The sequence below is a fragment of the Copidosoma floridanum genome, unplaced genomic scaffold, assembly GCF_036245765.1.
Source record: "Copidosoma floridanum isolate Cflo_tuat_1 unplaced genomic scaffold, Cflo_Japanese_pri ptg000030l, whole genome shotgun sequence".
Classification (NCBI taxonomy): domain Eukaryota; kingdom Metazoa; phylum Arthropoda; class Insecta; order Hymenoptera; family Encyrtidae; genus Copidosoma; species Copidosoma floridanum.
In genome coordinates, this window is record NW_028321907.1 from 14,162,591 (window position 1) to 14,183,803 (window position 21,213).

Here is a 21,213-nt window from a genome sequence, read left to right on the forward strand (position 1 = left end):
GCTCGAGGAAAAAGCTGATCCGATGTCGCAGCAGTGAAGAGCCGATTTTACCGGCGAAGAGCAAGTCCCCACGAAGAAGGGATATTTTGCGAAGATGTAGATTTTATTGAATATATATATTTGAAATTGTTTTGGCAATAATTTCCGCGAACTTCGTCACGTGTTATTGTCAGAGAGTGAAGTAAACTAAGGCTGCCAAGCTGTTATCGTCTCGTCAAGGTCGGCGATCGGTAAGTCCAGAATTCTACAGAAATTAAAATATAAATGCATGTAAAATAATTGTATATTACAAATAACATAGCTGTATTATTTATAACAAAAGTATATTGGCATATGTACGATTATTCTTCATACCGGGCGGGAAGTTCGTGACCCAAAAAGAGTAATTTCTTGCTAAATTTTACATATTATTAACACGCAGTTTTTCTTGTAAATCATTCACTGAATTTCTAAAAATCAAGCTAAAAAACAAAATACACGTGTAACCAACTTATTTATCCACTCATTTGCTTACTACGTTTGTGGTATAAATATTTTTCTCCCGTACATTGGATAAGAAATGCAAACTTCCTCTCAGTGTATGATGAAAAACTTATTTTAAAACATTTGATTTTTTACAATTAACGGCTGCCCTAAAAATTGAGTGAGGCCAAATATATGTTAGATATACAAATTAAGACCTTGCTAAGTTCTGTTTGAACTCCCAACCATTTTATCCTTTGACGTGAAGGGAGTAATTGCCTCGGTACTCTTAGCCAACACACAGTAAAATATACCCAACACACATAGAGTAATTAACTGTAGCTTTTCACTGCAGTGTTTCTGAAGAGCCCGTTGGGAGTGGAGAAGCACCTGAATTGCACACGCGTACTTACACACGCACCCACACGTACAGCGAGTGAGACATGCGTTTTAATTATCGGCAAACGATCGGTGCTTTTATAACGAAGCACTGACCTGCACCTAACAGAGAGTCGTCCTCTCTTTCCTGCAATGCGAAGTGAGACTATACATTTATACACCCTCTCGTCCATCTCATGTGTGTGCAACGATCAGCTGCTCGTAATCGCTCTGCCAAGAGGGATAGGAGGGAAAATAAGCTATATCGATGTTCATCGTACCTAAAATTTGCTCTCCTGGATTATAACGTGATGGCTATCCAGTCGCGTGTACAATATCCTTAGAGCAAAGTAGCCATCTGTTATTATTTATTATCATATACACGTCATATGGCACGTCCGTTGGAAATTCAAGTCCCCTCAATGGGCTGACGAGTGATCCTACACGTGTCCAAGATGTACAAGGTGTCATGCATATCCCTGTGACTGAAAATTATTCTACTGCTGGTAATTGTTGTTATGTGTTTTCCTTCAACTATTAGTATACTGAAGTACATTGGGTTCTCAAAGTATCTGGCATATATATTATACTTTTCGGATTTTAAAGTTGCTTTTCAAAAAGATTTTATCATAATCATATTTTAAGTGGGCTACGCGGATCACAATATATTCTATAGTAATAATTCTCCAAAAACATTCATATAATATTATTTAATTTTACGTACGCCAAATTTACATTTAAACCATTTTATTAACTTCACTCAGTAATTTTAGTGTATAAATTAGTTAACTGAAGAAATCAGTCCTTTGCTTATTACGTATTGAAAATTTTGTTTTTTTTTGTCATACAGTGCATGATAATATTTATAATCGCAGCAATTTTTCACTTCATGGTTACTACAATTTGAAAGTAGTTAAGTCTCTATTTTTTTACCATAATTAGACGCATACTTAATACTACTATTTGGATAACACTTAATTTACTACAATTTTTATCCAACAAATTTCCAAAATCTAAAACTTGTGCGATTGACACTCACATAATATCCACTAAGTACTTAGGATCTACGCTTTCGGCAATTGCTGTACGGTACAAATATTATTTTTATACTACAAGAGATAAATGGAATTGTATTTTTATACTTTATGTGAATGTTACTGTTCACTTCCTATTATTGTGTATGTAAATTGACTATTATTATCATAGAATATACTGTGATGAGCGTAGCCAATTTAAAATACGAGGGAAAAAAACATTTTGAAAAGTAACCTTTTAACCTTAATGCCTGAAGAGTAATTTTTCCTACCTCGGGTGTTTTTGAGGGTTGGGTGTGCCTTCGGTAGGAAAAACAGTGTTGGGTACACAATTGCCATCCATCCGGAGCTACCTTACAGTTCGTAAAATAGCCCCGTAGGCGATGGCACTTTTGTGACGAAAACTACCATTCTTGCCTCGATTCTTGCCCCATACTTTCAAAAGTAGCCTTTTTTTCAATATGCTTTAAAAAGTAACTTTATTCCATTAAGCTGACGATACAATGTCAAATAATTTTAACTGTGCTGTCCCGTACTATTCTTCAATAGTACTTTAATTACGTAAGAAACTCTTATCCTCATAATTTTATAAAATCCTCAGTAAGCATAACTATTGAACTTACAGATTTTTTCATTATTAATATACCTCTGCGATGTTTTCCCGTACATATATTATGAAAAAGCATTTGACAATTGATAACAAAGGCGAAAATGCAGTCTCTTCGCTCATCCAATCAAGCCACATGTTGCAGTGCCCGCGCGCCATAAAACCCCAAAGTGTGATAAATCCGGACGAGTTAATTGAAAATAATCGCCCGACATTCTATCAATTAGGGCAAGCCGATTTCAGCAAACTGGCATCCTGGCTCCCTCCTGCTCGGTTGGCTGATGTATCGATTTGCCCTTCTGCAGCCGAAACAGGCCGCAACCTCAGAGACGATCGGAACATCCATCTCTGTATTTACTTCTCTGTGTTTGTTGTTTCCCTTTTTTAAAACTACTTTCACAAAAAAATTCCGATGGCTGCTCGTACTAATTCGCATCGCACCTTACCCACCAGGAATAGTAGATATTTGGGAGTAACTAATGAGCCTCCCTCTGCCATTTATTTATACGTATATACATACGTGTACGTTTTATCTAAAAACGAAAGCTAATAGGGGTGCGCTATGGTTTTACTCGGTTTTGTTTCTCTTGGCTATTGTTTTATTTTATTGTCGGATTCCATTGTTGCGAATATCCTGTACTAGTCAGTTTAATTGTTACCCATCACATGATGATCATCGTTATTTAAATTGTTGTTGGACAATTTTTTTACTCCACTTTTTTTTTCTTGTGGAGCTTCCGAATATTGATTAAAAATTCTCATGCAACGCTTTATTACGTTTTTCTACGTTTTATTCTGTGAAAATGAAGTGTATTTTAGAAAATTAACATACATGTCTGAAATTAAAGAGTGCATTTTTTCGATAGCAGTTTTTAACGGAACAGATTTAATTAAAGATTAATTGTTTGAATTTTAGCGGAAACTCAATGGTGAATTATTCTACCGGTAGCGATTTAGATTCAATTGATTTTGTTTATTCATACATGTTTAGACATTTTTTTTACAAATACAAACGATTATTTCAACTCAAAATTATTTCGCAAGATACACATCTTCTGGGCTTTCACATAAGCATACTATTGTAGATGGCAATATCAATGTTGATCCAAAGCCAACTTTAAATCAATCGGGACTTCTGGTCCAATATTCTCGCATATCAGGAGAAACTTCTATACTTGTATATACAAAGTGAATACGATTACTAAAATGTTCGAATGTAAAGTAAAGATGGCTACGTAGTAGATATACAAATACATATTATAAACAGTTATTTCAAAAAAATTGAAAAACAATGGAAAAATAGGCGCGGAGCAGTACGAGCTGGGGAACACAGAACATGCGACCTATGCATTCCGAGTGTAGCGTGCGGTTGCATCGTAGAGCTTCGTCGAGCTTTGAGCTCTACAGTTCGTTTCCGGAGCAGCCCTACGTATTCGCTTTAAACTCATCGAAGCCTTGCACATTGCTTCCGCGCGCACACGTTGTATTTACACCACCTCGCTTTGTCGCGGTACTTTGTTATAAACACTTTTGCATCCTAGCTTGCTTTGTGTCGATTAAAGATAATAGAGATATCTACATAAATCAAGCTTTTGTTTGACTTGTCCTTCTTGCTGGCTTCTTGTTTCCTGTAATTATTATAGAAAGAAATTTATGTACTTTTGTTACGCAAAGCTTTAAGATTGCGAGCTTGGAGTCATTAATATCAGATCCTATTTCCTGTAACTCTGTAACTGTAACTATCTTAGTTGATTTGTACATTTAGATAAAGTACGTCTCTTGATTATTTTGAAATATTAACAGTCTTTGTTTTTCTGTCGTTATTATTAAATTTTATGTTATAATTACAAGTATTTTTTGTAACGAGTGATTTTGACTATAAGACTCTTCGGTATGTTTGTACAAAAAAAACTGCTAACTCCTGATCTACGAAATCCAGTAATATCTCCTGTTTGAGCTTTTCGTAAGCTTGAGAACGCACGCATCTTCCTCCTCCCCTTCAGTAAAAACAAAAGAAAGAAAAAAACTCTGAAAAGAGATAAAGCAAGAAGTCAACGCACATAACTCTGGGAAAGTCCTTAGGGCGTGCCTGAGAGACTAAGACGTCGACGACGACACTGAGCTTGGAGGGTTAATGACCCGTAAAGCTCCCGCTAGCGAGATATTCGAATGCCACGAGCTATACGCCGAAACCTCCGTACTTTGCTACACACGTGCGCGCGCACACATATTACTCCCTCTCTCTCTCTTTGATTATCATCCGAGAGATCTTAATCGAGCGCGCGTACACGCTTTATTGGCCGCACTTTATTAAGACTCCTCTGCCAGCTCGATCGACGAGCTTTCAGCGCTCCCTCGTTTCTATAAGTATACGTTCTAACGGTGATGGTTGACAACTGACAGTCTCCCCCCCCCCGCTTTATACTTTTGAAATGCCTTACTTCCCCCTTCCTTCGCACCCAAGTTCTCTTAGTTGCGAGGGGTTCTATTGTGCGCGCCAGAGCGTATAGGTTTATGGGTCGATTGAGCGAAGGAATCAAGAATTCTCCATTCAACGCGTATATATATAATACGCAGCTATTGTGTCTCTAATTCGACTCGCGCGAATTTGTTTTGAAGAGTCGCTCGTATCTGTACAGTGTATTATAAATGAATTACTCATCGATTCGACGGCGTGGTCACGTTCTCGAGATTTGACATCGTTTATGTTGAATTTGCACTTGGACTTGTGTAAAGTTATTACCTCGTGATGCATTGTAAATCCTCGCGTTTTTATTTTTCATACTCTTGCACGCTTGTAAAATTTATTTTAACGAATAAAGTAAACATTTAAGGGAAAACCCAATCGAACTATAGTCAGCTATTTTACCTGCATTATCGAATCGAAAAATATTAAATATAAACGAAAGGTTTACTTGTGAATTTTTAGTTATCACAAACATAGTATGTTTTCTACCAAAAAGTTGCATTTTTTAAAACCAACAAGCTTTTTTTTAAAACGTTAAATAATAAATTTTTGCTCCATTGAAAGTATTTGATGTCAATTTATTTTTTATCACCAATATGTAAAGTATCAATGTTTATTAGGGGCTACATGAAATTTAAGACTCTATGCTTGGAAACAACAGAGTAATAATAATAATAATAATAATAATAATAATAATAATAATAATGATAATAATAATAATTATATCTCTCCGTGAATCTTGGTGGCGGGCATACGTGTATATATAGGTCTAACGTGTTTATTTTCAAACTATCAGCGTGTGTTAGAGCCCGTCGTTGGCAAAATTTTTGCTCATTCGCACGTGCATTTACTCTATTTACCTCACTAGTGAAATAAACAAGTGAAAAAAATTGTTGCATTAAATAGAACCAGAATCGACGGATGAGAGTTTTTTCGCAACGGCCCTGGTTCTCGTTTTTACCATTAAAATGTATACGCTTGCGATAGAAATATGTTTCTGGTAAATAAGAAACAAAGTATTTGTTTCTCTATAGATTCAAATCAGTTTTGAATTTCAATGATAAAAGATAGAAAATTTCATCTTATAAAAAAATGAGACTTACCTGGCGTGACACTGGGAAACGGTTGATCGGGCAACGGCGGCAGATGCTCGTCCTCGGGCGACCTCTCGGACGCGTACCCCTGATCCTGTGGCTCTCCTCCAGCTGTCAGCTTGTGTAGCTTCAAATCTACGTACTTTCCGTGTGGCTGGGGCTGCAATGCAATAAAAACATTTTATTCCATTAAAACGTAAAAACGTGATAAACCCATAAAATTATTTTCTATGGAATATGCCAACCGTCTGTACCTTGTGATTTTTCTGTTGTTCCTGCTGCTTTTGTTTGTCGGTCGCCTCGCTGTCGGGCTGTTTGTGCTGCTGCTGTGACGACGGCCTCCTGAATAGTAGGTCGTCGTCGATCTTATCGATCGATATCCGACTGGCCCGTGTGGGTCCGTCCCCGAGTTCCCTGAGCGATGGGGCGCTACGCTTCGTCGAGTCCTGCCGACGCTTCGGCAGCGTCCCCGTCACGTCGAGTTCCGCGCTCCGGTGGCATCGGCCCCGCGACAGCGTGCTCGAGTTACGACGCCACTCGTGATGATGATGCTGGTGCTGGTGGTGGTGGCTGCAGCCGCTCACGCTGCTCCCCGCGTCTGAACCCCGGCTCTTGCGCAGCGATTCTGCATAACGACATCGTGCCAGGTCTGCGCCCTCGAGTCTGTATCTGTGTGGGTTCAAGGCTCGATTTTTTGAGTTAATTGCTACCGCGATCAAGTGGGCACATATTTTCATTAAGGATGGGGCTGGGATTTTAATATTTTGAACACCAAAGCCAAAGTTTCGGGCAATTATTATGCGTCAGCCTTGCCGCCGGGTTTCTTATTTCGTTCACGGGTGCTTATTGCATTGATTGACACGCGGATGCGGTCTAAAATTAAAACTTCCCAACGAGTGGCCCGAACTTTGGCTCCGGAACTCATTACGTGCTGCGGACGGTCTTCCGATGAGGAGAAAAATCGGAGCAACTTTTCTCGTTATAAGGAATAGTTAAATTGTTGCGAAAAGACTTACTTCCAAGGGTCGCCGTCGAGGGACTCCTCCGATCGATGCTTCACGAGTTCCAAGGTGTGGGACGGATCGTCGGAAAAATGTGCCGAGACGTGGCTCTTTTTATGCGGCAGAGTACCACCGAGATTGCCGCTGATGGTGTCGGTAATGACATTGTTGTTTTCGCTCGTTTCATCGTCCAGCGAGTCTTTTCCATCGAGGTGATTTGGCAGTGAGCCGCAATACTTGTATTTGCTGCAACAGGATTGAATTTGCATGTTTATCAGCGTCAGTCTTTCGTTCGTGTTAAGCTTTTGTTAAAAGTATCCTATTCTATGACGCTAAAAAGTTTCGTCTTTTAGAATATCTAATGCAGGCTCGGCGCACACTTACGCAATCTTGAGAGTAGGGGAGGAAGATAAAATAATATGTTAAGCAAATCTCAGTCTCGATTTTCCTTCTGGCGTTCCTGCGTTTTTCATTCGCTCCGCCTCATTCTCGTGGGCCCGGGGGGTAAAAACCTCTTATTTCACGATCGAAGTCGCGTGTGCGTCACCAGAGAAGACGGAACGATCTCTCGTCGAGGATGAATTCTTTCGTTCGCGCGCAATCGTTTTACTGCCTGTCAGGCTGACAGATTTGAGCAATATGAGTATAACAATGGTACGCGTGGCTCTGTCGTCGAGCGACATTTCACGCTAGAAAATTGGATTGCGCGACTTATTCCTTGGATGAATTTATTCATTTTTTTTCCATTTTCAGTTTCACGCATGCTGCTCCTCTATATTTCGAGAATTTTAAGTCAGACGCAACGAAAGAAAGATCGCTATGCCCCTTCTATTGTTAAGCTCTTGATCTTCGAGAGTCTACGCACTTCCAAGTTTCAATGAGGATTCCGAAGTCATTATGAAATTTCTGGCAACTTTTCCTGATTTTTCGAGTAAGCCCACATCCATACGGGACTCAGTATATATACAATAGACATTTGCCACGCTGCGTACTAGTTTAGCCATTGTAGAGTTTACAATAATCTATACTTACAGGAAAATCCGATAAAAGACTTCTTCAACAATCTACAAGTACATGCGTTTAGGACGCGTTTTGTAGTACAAGAGAAGAGCACTCGCAAAAGTGAAGTAAAGTAAAGTTAAAGGACGAGCCGACAGGAAAAATGGAAAAGTAAGCGCAGAACTGAAACCTATACGTATTCTTTCGCTTTTGCGAAACCTCCCCACTGACATCCCTTACAGAAGAAGAAAGCAGCTAGAGTTAGTGTTCAAAACATCTCCGCTTTTTCTATAGAACGATGCATCGATCTGATAAATTTGTACTTGGTTTTACATGGCATGACACCTTTGACGTTCGTTAGTTAGAGGTTCCTAATCAATTAGTTGACAGTTTCTGGTAGACACTGTTCTCAAAACTAGGGTAAAAAGGGAGGGATCTTTTTCCGTGCTCAATTCCGATAACTGCCGAGTGTACATACAGCTTTGACGTTTAGCTTCGTGGATAACGAGTTTGTATTATTCTTTTGCGCCCGTTTATAATGCGATATGTATGTCGTGCTCCTGCCGCCTCTCTCTCTCTCTCCCTGTAGACTTTACAAACTTGTTTTACGAGGCTGGTGTTGTTTCTTTCTTTTTTATAAATGTTATTGTCTGAGTCCCAAGTTTTATATTAATCAACATTTTTTATCATCTCAATAATACGGATGTTTACTTTAATATCCAAGACAAGGAAATATATTCTACAACGTACATACCAACATATCAAAAGACTTTTAAAAATCGAAGGTGCCGACGATCCGCGCAAAGCCAATATTTAAAGCAGCATCCTTTCGTGCGAAGATAAAAAAAACGCGCCATCAAAGCTGTCACTGTGGTAGCATCAGTAGTTAATAAAATTTCAGAGGCAATGACTCGATCAACCTTGAGGTTTTAAATATATAGCCCGGTGCTTTGGCGTCTTACAAGAGCTATTATACATATATATGCGTGTATATGGTCGCTCGCTCTCTTGCATAATTGTGCAAAGCCAAGCATCGATTAACGGCTCCGTTTAATACCTCTGGTCTAACGACTTCTGGCCTTAGCGATCAATTTAGCCTCGTTATACGTGCCGCGAGCTAATAGTTCAGAGGAAGTTTCTGCAGCTCAGACTGGGACCAGCAGACTCCTGAATTTTCCCGTGTACTGTTATTACATGTATTTTTATTGATACACGATATCGTAGCGCTACGCTGTATTTGACCAGAATTACAAATGTATTAAATCTATGACAAACATGTTTCGCACTGAATATGGAGTATTTTTCTCAATCAATTGTTTGAAAATTGATCAGCTTATAGTGTGACAGTAGTTATGGTGAAATTATTGATTTATTTATACACCACTGATAAATCTGTTTTTCAAACGTTTATTGAAACTATTGTTTAATTACGCTGAGAGAGAAATACTTGTGTAAAGTTCTGGAAAATAGTTTCATTTGTTATAGTTAGGAACTTTTAACTTTTTGCGCATTAATTTCTCTCATTTTCGAACATAATCTTACCATGACTGAAAGTTCCTACCTTAAGAAATAAAAAATATGGTTAAAAACAGTGATAGTTAATATGCCAATGATGAAACTTCGATAAACGACGAAATGTTATCAGTTTATAGTATCAGATAAGCAATTTTCAAGTTATTTCTTCTCTAAGAACAAATCTTATTTTATACATGTTTTTAACATGTACTTGACGTAACTCATTTAGATTTACAGTGTGTACGTTGTTAATGATCAGATTCACGTTGTGGGCTGCTTAAAATCATCAATCCGGATCGTTCAAAGGATGGCCTACATAAGTTAAATCGTGAATTTAAACAAAAGCACCTACTTATGCGGCATCCCTTTAAAAAAATTACGAAAATTAGTACTGTTTTGAAAAATTAAATGTTCGTTGGAAGTGAATTTATAGCCAGTGGTAGTAGTAGCAGTGTCGCAGAAAAAAATCGAAAATCTAAAGGCCACTTTTGCTATCAAAATAAATACTTAAATGTACGTACAGAATCTGATTGCGTTCCTCCCGCAAATCGAAGGAGCAGGAGGACCGTGTTTTCTCATTCTCTTCCAGCTCTTTGCATTAGCAGTGCAAATTGCGAATGGCTTTTCCCCGCCGCCGCCATAGTGCAACGCTGTGTACCTATTTGTGTTCCTCGCTCCAGTGTGTGTACTTGAATACTTGCCCTCGACAAATATACTTAAAACTTACATGTCATCTGAGCAAGCGCGTTGACGATTCATAGCGAAATACAGGCCTTTGAAAGCGTTTGTACTTGCAAGCTCACGTTTGTAAAACTTTTTGAGGTGGTGAACCGAGCGACGTTTCATCATTTTATAATTAGGAGTTTATTTCCATTTTCATCAAAGTTGTTACGTTTGTTTTAAGTTGATTGAGTAGTTTGACAGTTATCAACAAACAAAAATAACAATAAATGTGTAATTTTAATAAGTTTAACGCTGAAATTTAGTTTTGTTGAGAACCACGCAGCTTTATCACCCTCAAATGAATCTTCAGAGAAAATCTACTCAACCAAACAGAACAATCGCGAATTAACTGCTACTACACGGACTACCACAAGCGCTAGCGCCCTTTTCCCAACACACACGGGCTACAGTACTTTAAGAGTTAAATGAAAGATTAACAGCGTAAGAGAGCCTTGTCGTGGACCGCGGAAGCGAGAGCACACGCGGTAAATAAGCTTCCCGCGCGCGGAAGAAGAGCTCGCAACGGCTCGTAATTGTGCGCCACTTCCACCCTCTGTCTCTCTTCGTCTCTCTCTTGGAAAGATGGATTTCCTTTGTTCGCGTGTATGTAAGCTTGGACGGCTTATACATGTATATATAACTACCCACCAGCGTGCATTTACGTGTAGTACCTACCTACGTCTTGATTTTCGCGCTTAGACTCTCCTGGAATTAAGCAGTATGGCATCCATGGGGTATATATATATATTTCATGGGTTCGACTGCGATCAACGGTTATATAATTAAGTGCGTTGGTATGAGGATGTGGTTATAGTGGTGTGGTTATCGAATTTCGAATAGTAGGGTGCTCGCTTGTTTGTGGTTGTGGGTTCCACTTCTGAACGAACGTGAGTGACCGATCGAAATTCTGATGCTTGCGGGCTGTCACTGCTGCGACTTTTACTTCTACACTATATGCATTAATTAATTGGTTCATAACAGAATGCGTGTTTAAATTAAAAGAGGAGGTGGAGGGAAAGAGAGAATTAAATTGAATTGAAACACAGTTTATTGATGCCAAAGATAAAATATCCGAATGGCAAAAGCAATACAATTTACAGTAGAGTTTTACATTTCAAAGTTCCTTAAATGACTAAATTTAGGTTAGCAGTAAATGAATAAGTGTAATATCAAATTTATTATTTATTATCAGAGAGAGAGATAGAGAGAGAGAGAAGAGAGAGAGGGTGTATGCAAATAAAAGTTGGGGGTCAGATTTGGTGATAAAGATTGAGGTCGATTACTGCTTGGGAACTATTAAATTAAAATGTAATTTTTCAGTACGCTATAGATGTACGAAGAGTCAAGTTGAGAAACAATTTTTAAAATATCTGAAAAATCTTTCCTGTAATAGTTGTTAATTTCTCACAATTTATACGTGGCTCACGATTTAGACTTAAATATTGTGTCAGTTGTTTTCTTGAGGTTGGTTTGGCCTACCTCGTTTATGCATGTAACTCCATGTATAACAAAGTTAAACCATCAGCATCTAAACCATTAAAAATTGCTTGAAATAACCTTTATGTCAAGCATTCATAGAGTAAAAAATGTTAATTATATTTACAGATTCGGATGAGTTCTTCTAACTATCTCTTATTTAATACAAAAAGAGCCTCCTACTAGGTACTTGTATGAACCACACCAAACACCAAACTAAAGGCAACAACTGTCCGTAGAAATTGAGTTTTTAAGTCCCAAGGGCGTGCCATTCAAAAACCATTGTTTCCAATTTCGATGCTATCTATAATATCCCATCATTTTCCAAATTCCTACGTACGCGAAAAACGATAAAAATCGTACAATAAGGCGATTTGAGTATTTTTCTTTCTCCAAAGTCGTATCATAGCTCTGAATTATGTATCGTAAGCGAGCAGCGATCGTAGCCTACTTTGCGAGAGCAACTACAGGGTCCTTCAAGCTCCGTATCCGTGCCGTACAAAAACTTGTGTGCGTGTAAATGTGTGTGGTTCCGTGCTTAAGACGCCTCCGCCTGATCAGCAATTTATCGCTGGTTATATATATAGAGGAGCTCTCTCCGGCATGTAAGGAGAAATACGCAAGAAATGTCGAATGTATACGTGCACTGTGTATAAATGCATGTCTGTGGGATGTGTATGTGTGTGTGTTATAAAAAGAAGCACATGCTCGCTTGCTTCGGGGGAAGGAAGCTATGCGCGAGAAATTATACGTCACGTGGGAGATAAGACACGGAGCGATCTGACATAAGGATTGAATGGTTAAAAGAGCACGTGTGTGCATACATGAGTACATAGATATATATGCAAACGCAATATAAGGGCAAATTCTCGTACTTGACCGACTATTCGTGATGTTGGGCTCTTTCTCTTGTTACGCGCAGTCGAGTATGCCAGTATGAGCTTTAGTTGAGCAATTTTTTTGACACTACAGAATTATTCTAAACCGATAGTGCATAGAAAGTAAGATCATCCAATGCACTGTACACACGTCTGATTAGATCTTTGCAAACAAGTGCTCATTTTCATTTCTGGTGGAGTTCGTATATAAGATGAAAAAAAATTAAATTATTTATAAACTAGCATTATCTTCGGTGAATAAAAATATCAAATCATGTGGATACTGTATAAGGCGAACAAACCTTTCTTTGGAGGATCTCGAGCAGGGCGCGAGTATCTTGCTAACACTGATGCCCTTTCCGTCGCACAGGCTACCCGAAGATTGAGCTCGTCTGCCCTTGAGACCCTTACCGCTGTGCCTGCTTAGATTTGCACCCATATCCCGTTGGTGCTGCTGTTGCACAGCCTCCTTATGCTCTTGCTCTAGCGGCGTCGCCTCATCCTGCTCCAGATGGCTCTCTTTGTTCGTAGAGGAGGAGGAGGAGGAGGAGGAGCAGGACGACGACGACGAGGCGGAGGATTCCGCGAGGCTTGCGGTGGCGCACTGTTGGGCTGGGATTGCTGGCTCTGGCGGTGGTGGTGGTGCCGGGCGCCTTGGCCGTTTGGCTAGGGACGAGCCCTCCTGCTGCTGGCGCTGCTGCTGCTGCTGCTGCTGCTGCTGGAGCTGGTCGCGGCAGGTGGTCGCGGAGCCGTTGAGCGAGTGCCAGGCCTCCCGGCGACCCGTAGGCGAGACCACGCCTACAATAACGTCTTCGCCTGTAATGAGAAAAACGGGGGATTTATCAGTTTTATAATTTTCACTTTTATTTTTATCTTTTTCACATTTGGGGACATTTAATATTGTAAGATATTGTCATTGTTTTATAGTTGTATTTATCGTTCGTTTCGTTCTTTGGAAAATAGCACTCGTTACAATACATATTGATATTGGGCGAGGAAACGTTTATCGGTTTCGCTACTGGACGAATCGGGGCAATCTTTGGAACTCGATTCAGTGGGTGAAAAATCTTTCAAATTTTTTGCTTCAAGCAATTAATGTCCACGGAAACCAGGTCGGCTTTCCCGGTCAGGTGTTATCACACCAGCTATTCGGATTTGGCGGTCGATCAGGCGTGAATTTCTGGGTGGGGGGTTGGTCTTTAGTTCCCCCACACGAGTTGGAAGGCTGGGGTAAAAGGCTACCCGGCTGGTTAGCTCTGGAGTTTCTTTAACTTTCGGGCGAGCGGAACTAACGGCCTGGACTAAAAATCGTTAGCAATTAATGCGATTGAGCTGTCGATTATTTGTTCCCCCTTTTCCTCGACTCTCCCATGGCCCCTTGCATTTTTTGCGGGATGATAATTCAATTGTTTGCTAACTTCTTTCGAGAACTCGAAAAGATGTCCTTAGAATGCTACGAAACTTTCTTATCTACTTAAGGTGAAATTGTTTTATAGAGGCCGTATTTTTGTTTTTTAAGTTTTATACGTAAAAAGTGATGGATGTAAGAGAGTTCTGTTTCGCAGTAATGAACTGCAGGATTTTAAATGGGTAATCGTGTGTGTGCGGGTGCGGGGGTATCTCTGTATGGGTTTTTTGGTCTACACGCTATGCTAATAGGGGAAAGCAGCAGCAACCACAGAATGCGAATCACAGAACAATGGAGAAAAGTTGAAGCTAAACGGCCGCACACGTTGAATGCTGCGGATATCCTTTTACAAACAAACGTATAATAACACGGGAAACAAAAAAAAGTTCGGACGCTTCCATTGTTATTTTTATTTTGCCAAATGATTAGCCTACTTTTTGTAATTCATTTTTTTTGCTCTCGTACATTCACATAAATTTTGTAATAAGTGATTTTTTGCTTGTTTGTACCAAATTTTTGCTCTAATTATACAATTATATCTGTGTACATAATTTCAGATGATGCTATTATTGAATTGTAGGTTATAAAAAAGTCAAGACTATTGCGACTAAACAAATAAAAGTATGTTATAAGTAGCAGAGTCTATACTTATTAAGGGCTTGAATGTAAAGTAAGAATAAATTGTACAATCCACAACATTACACAGTTTTAAATAACTTTTTGAATTAACCGCACCCTACTACACAAAAAAGTCATTGAACTTTAAAAAAAGACTTAAATGATGAAATAAAGAAAAAAAGATATAAAGACATTAATAAATGAAAGCAAATCCTGAAGGTCTTCACCTACGCGCATTGGTAATTATAAACCTGGGGGCGTATGAGTAATAAGATACTTATCAAATCTAGAAACAAGGTCACGACTTTTGCCGTATGTATAGGTACATAGCTGCTAGCAGGTCCTCGTTACATATAATATGTATATGCCCACCTATAGGTATATAAGTGTGCTTGAGTCCTCTATACAATCAGCAGCAACAGCAGCTAAGCGTTGCAATAAGTACACACACAAAACAAAGAAGTAGTTCTGTTTTCGGTACGCACACTCAACTCATGTAGTTGTAAGTTGGAACCGGACCACAATATGTGATTAAGGTTCCAGGTGAGCACATGTAGGAGCATTATTGAAAACAATTGTGTAGCTTTTTATTAAATTTAATGCTAATATTTGTTAATCATTTTCTATTTTTATTAAATTTTGGTGTTAAAACCTACGCCAACATGCATGGTACAATAAATACAATGTACTCTCATATTTGTTCCTCCTTGCATATGCCTAGTTTATGAGAGCAGAGTATGATACCGTATTACAGGACCTGATGCTGATGCTGCTACTGATATTGCTTCTGTTACTGAGCTTGTTGCGTCTTAGTAACAAGGCCCTCGAGTACATTTATATTATAATTTGTATGTAGTTTGAGAGCAGAATCAATAGAGTACATAGAAGGTTATTGTGTGACAAGCATATGAGCGTTAGAATAGGTGTGTGTTGTTTGTTGTTTTGATTTATAGTTTCATTGAGTACGTAAATGCAAATTTTTAATAGGACTGAAAAACAAAAGGGCAAATGAGTGGGAGACTGCGGGTAGTTTTGCCTCGACTTTCACTTGTGCAAATGGTTTGTTCATAAGAATTGGTATTTTTTAAATCATTGTAATGTCAGGATTCCTCATGTTTTTAATTTATCATTGCTTTACGAACGATTCAAAATAGTTAGAGATCAATTAAAAATTTTTTTCAACCAATTAATTACGAAAATCTCAATTTTTCTTAACTTTGATAAATTCTACATTAATTTGCAATAACTATTTTTCAGTTTATTTTTGCCTAACACTTGCTAGACATTTTCTTCATGCAAATTTTTGTAGAAGTAAAATTAAGTCAGTAAAACGTTTTTTATGTACTGCAATAAGCAAGTATAAATTTTGACAAAAAATTTAGTCAGTAGTTTCCGCTAAAGCACAGAATCATAAAGTTGCGTAGATTATTCAGTCAAACTCACTTAAGAACTAATTTATATGCTGACATCGAATTTAATTGTTTCAAAACTCAAAACTGTGTGTATACCCAAAAGCTTATATCAACTTCCCAGTGTCACGTTTATAAAATAATAGTAAAGAACCATTTTCCTGTCTCATCCCAGTTAAGCACGTATTTTCGACAAAGATGTATTCCTTGCAGAAGTAAAACTTGGAATTCATTAAAGTGCGGAGTGTACACAATCGCTGCTACTTCACTCCATTTTTTTCTACTCTGCTCATCCTTACGTACGTTGACTTACATAAGTACACAGTAGGTACAGCCCCGACACTTTGGCGAGGGTGACTATAAATTTTTCGCATGACTTACACACCCAAGCGATAATGCATGAGCTCCATATATCTCTCTCTCCATCCCTCCCTTTCGCATTTAGTAGTGTGAGATAATGAGGGGTCGAGGAGTCAACTGGAAGATTTATTGCGTACGAAAGTAGTGCTTGCGCGAAAAATACACCAGCCTGCAGCGCCGTGTACTGTTTTCGAGTTTCTTTGCTGCTGCATTACTTTCGATTAGTCGTTCGAGAAACTTACACGATTGGAAATTTTAAGAAAAGTGTTTTAAGAAAAAGACCATTGTTGTCCACTTAAATCTATACTTGCGTAATGTATGAAGGATCCTACTGTTATGAAAAGCCCAGTTCGCTTTGTGATGAAGGAGAAGTCTCGTATTTTTTCTATAAATTTATCGTAAAGCGTTTTGCATACGAGATTTTTGCTGTTTTCGGTCACCCGGCTTTGTTCAGAGATAAAAAGCTCACTTTTAATTAAATGCTTATGCTGGTTTTGCCACACCAAATTTTTATATTTTTATAATTTCGATTAATCCAGACGCAACAATATTTTTGTAGTTAGATTGTTTTTCTTTCTCATGTATGTTAAAGCGCACTTCGCATGCAGCGCTGCAAATGAATTAAAAATAAAAGTGTGCATAGTCCCGAGTTTGGCGGCAAATTGAAAAAATTTAATATAAAATTCAAATTTCGGCCTGTTTCTCTCATCATGCAAATGTGATTTGGTTTTGTTCTCTATCGAAAAAAATTGAGCGTGCACATGCGACGGAGTATTTCTATTTCGCAAGTGTATACGTTGTAGCGAATCCACGGTACGATGCCTCGAGGTAGCAACAGCAGGTGTAGTGACCACGCTTCGGACGTTGCGTGCCTCGTGTATACGTGCGCCTCATGCAACGGAATATTTAGGCGTTGTATAAAAAAATACAACCCCTGTTTTGCCTCTCCAGCAAGAGTGGCTGCACGCCATTTTGCAAAATTCTCGTCGTTCTCTTCATTCTCTTGTTTTAGTAGCCATTTTATTGCCGAGCAGCGAATTTTCGTCACGTACAGCCAAGGCGTGTTTACGAAAGTTTCATATTTCACGAACAGTGAGGGTTACCATGAAAATTAAAAAAGAAAAAAGGAAGGACAAAATATCACTATTCTTGGAGCCAAAGTTTTTTCCCTTCATTTTATGCTTGCGTTGGAGCCCTCGTCGAGCTCTCTATTGCTTTAAACAATTATTTAAAAATGTTTGTTTTGCTGCTTTTACTTTGACTGGTATTTCAGTAGGCACTTGGATGTTAAAAGTGCAGCTCTATTTTTTGATTAAAAAAAAAAAGGTACGTACACACAGTAAAGCGTTGTAATTACCTTTGAAATTTTTTTTTTCAATGAAAGAATATAAAATTTAATAATGAACGAATTATAGCCTAAAGTTCATCTATGAAAATCTGTGGGGTATGTGAGAAACTAAGAGTCGGTGTCAAGTACAAAGATGTTTTTTTCAGTCTACGGCATATGCAAAAGAGCCGTTCCCACTTGCTATTGTCAGCGACCAATAAACCGATTGTATATACAATCCACATCTCGTTTTTTTTACTTTATTGCCGTCTTCTTTATTGTTGAGCTAGGAAAAAAGGTAGAGAAACCGAGCAGAAGAAAAAAGAAGCCACCGAGTACCACTTACATCCATGCAAACTCTTATGTGGGTCGAACCAATAAAATGAAAAGCCATTGATAGCTCAAAGGGAACCAAATAAAGGCGTATTATATGCTGCCACGTAAAGAGCTTATTGTACGCTTTGAAGACAATCGGAAACAGTAGTCATCAAAACTCCTTGCAATACACGTCTTGTTTGAGCTGACATGTCGTCGTCGAAATTTCATAACAAATTAATTAGAACGAATACTGTTGAGTTAATGATTAAATTTACGTGCTACTAATCAGTCAAAGTAAAATTTACTTTGATATTTTATTAAAATACATATATTATAAATATTCGAAAGCAATACCTACATTGGAAATTTTTATTTTGTTAACGTTACGCTAAACAAAACGTCGAAAGATTGTGATTTCGCCGAAAAGTAGTAGTGGCGGACATAAATTTGGGATTTATCAGTGACATTTTTAGAGCTCCGTGACGACTCGTTTCACGCCCTTTTCCCAAACTGACCTACAAAGTCCAATCATATGTCAGTGTAATAAACCAACCCAACTGCGACATCCACGCGTAGAACCAGACCTGCCTTCTCTGACACACATTCAAACGTCATTGATGTCACAGCCCTATCAGATTAATCCCTCGAACATATCATAACTTTCAACTACCTGCTGGCTCGCACAATGCATGAGATGGAACATAAATCCGATGCACGGAGCTAGACAAGAGGGAGGGAGAAGAGGCAGGCGCAAAGCTTCCGAAAACAGTGACGCGTCCGTACGGCTTTAAGCCATAATATAAAGCTCACTTGAATCCTAACTGATGCTAGTGAGATTAATGAGGTATGCGGCGCATCGTAGACTCGAACTGGCAACGACAGCAGTATAAGCTTGAAATCAATTATGTCATGGTTGTACCCGATATCAACGACGCAATAGTCTGGAAAGCCTGTTTTTATAATCAAATGCCCTGTTTGTATGCATGCATATGATAGGCTATGCCTGTGTGGTTTTCCGTGGTTTTGAAAGATTTTCTACTCGCTGTTTGACGAAATTCATTGCGTGTCAGTAATCAACTACTGTTGCTGATTAAAGGGTAATTTAGAGCTTCAGAGCGCTACTCGTTGATTAGGCGAAGCTACGGAGCCTCTCTCGTGGATGGTGAGTTCGCGTTTATGCACGGATGGATATAGGCATAATCATGGCCATGTTGAATTTTAGTGGCAATTGAGGTGAGCTGATTTTGGTTGATTAGATATTTCTTAATAGAATAATGGAACAATAAAAAATTATTTTCCATAACTTATACAATGTTGGACTCATTTTTTAAAGTAGAAATGGTGCTAGATAAATTTATTTGTTGCAATTTGTTGATCAAAATTGTATCAGATGTCAGGTTAAAACAAGCGATAATCTAGTGCCTCTTGATTTGCATTCTTTTCAAATTTATTCAAACAATTTTGACGCAATTAAAAATAAAAGCTTTCTTATTACGTACATTCTTATTTGAAATGGTAATTATTACAAGTCAATCTTCACAATTCTGTGAAAATTAACGATGGCTCGTCTATTTTATCACTCAATAAAATATAGGTTGCGTATGGAGTTGTTTTATTATTGCAAAGAAAATGGACAGTAGTATTATGAAACAAAGTTTTTATAGTAACAATGAAGAAGCTAATAAAAAGTTTTTGTATTAAAAAATTTGCTATATTATCATTTAAATCTAATCATCCATGCAAAGTGGTGCTGAATATTAAATTAGCTATAAAAAAATACTTGAATCTAACATCATTAATTAAAAAGTTTAATTGAAATAGAGAAAACTATGCATTTATACGAATTTGCAAAATGTGAAGCAGATGGGAGTTAATGGAATTCAAAAATTTTTCCAATTTGAAGTCCAAGCGTCATGTAAATTCTCGCTCACACCCTAACAATCTCTTTTTCCCATCTCCCATGTACCAAATTTCTCTTTCTCACTCTCGGTATCCCTGCCTGGGTATACATACGTAACTGCGCCAGGGCCTCCTACGAATGATTTTAATTAAGTTTACATCTCGTCCACCAGTGCCCACTCCTTTCATGTGACAAGTTTTATTAAAGTTTCGTTTCGTTGGTTCACTCCTTAGTCAGCACATGATAGTACACGGCAGCTTATTTTAAATGGTGAGCGTTACATCATGCGAAGGTGTATGATTTTATAACAGTAATAGTTATTAGCGTGTGGCCATTAACGATAATCAAGCTGTACGCGAGATGTTTAATTTAAATTGACGTGAAATTTGTATATTATAATTGATGTTGGCGCTCATTTTTCTTGAGATAAGTATACACAGTTTCCTCTAATGTACATCCGTAATAAGACATTTCTCGGCGTGACGTGCAATTATTATTACCGTAAGGAAATACATGCGTGGTTACAACAAAGATAATTGGGTATTTGAGGCAATAATAGTTAGGAAAATACGAGTTTCAATTAAAAGAATTCGCCACTTGCACTTGTACACTTGCAAAATCCAGGTCCATTATCTCAGCTCTTTGTTAAAACTTTTTGGTGATTTATAAAGCATTTGGCCATTTCGATCACTCGTTTTTGTAAACAATATATTTTTCTTGATTTAGAAGAGACAAAAAAAAAACAATTGAAACGTGTATGCAAAAAAAGATCCACTAGTGCGCGTAACGGACGTTCCGCGTGAAAATGCACGAACAATCCGAATCCCAGCGGTAGCCGTAGACAATTTTATTTCCCGAAATGGCTTGATGTTATCTTTGTGGATTTCCTGGTGAATACTTATATATGAAATATGCATCATTCAACCAACACGCGCGGTATTTATATTTATGAGAGTAAAACTCTCGCGAATAAAGCTGGAATACATTTTGAGAATAATAGACTCTTGATAATCTCTCGGATTGCCCATTATTATTCGGTGACGACACTATTATTGTTTTTGTTTTTTTTTTAATTGTTCCCAAACAACTTCACAGTTCTAAGTACACATACTAGGACATACTAGGATTATTTTTGATTATTTTTTCCACATTGAATTAAAAATTCCAAAATCATTTTTTTATCACGTAAGCTTTTTAAATATAACCGTGATTAGTTGTCAGCTCAAAGAAAAATTGATC

At 38.1% G+C, this 21,213-nt stretch overlaps 1 protein-coding gene across 2 annotated transcripts in view; it reads right to left on the bottom strand.

Moving 5' to 3' along the window:
- The window catches only part of LOC106645573 (uncharacterized), a 273,368-nt gene that overhangs the window by 61,571 nt on the left and 190,584 nt on the right, over positions 1-21,213 (bottom strand). The window contains exons 2-5 of one of the 2 annotated variants that reach the window (XM_089596171.1): positions 12,937-13,450; positions 7,059-7,289; positions 6,297-6,711; positions 6,052-6,196 (exon numbers count right to left, since the gene is read on the bottom strand). In XM_089596171.1, the coding sequence (XP_089452297.1) occupies positions 6,052-6,196; positions 6,297-6,711; positions 7,059-7,289; positions 12,937-13,450 (1,305 nt within the window). Of the gene's footprint in view, positions 1-6,051; positions 6,203-6,296; positions 6,712-7,058; positions 7,290-12,936; positions 13,451-21,213 lie in introns of both variants that reach the window. The other variant, XM_014361460.2, reaches the window with a different exon arrangement.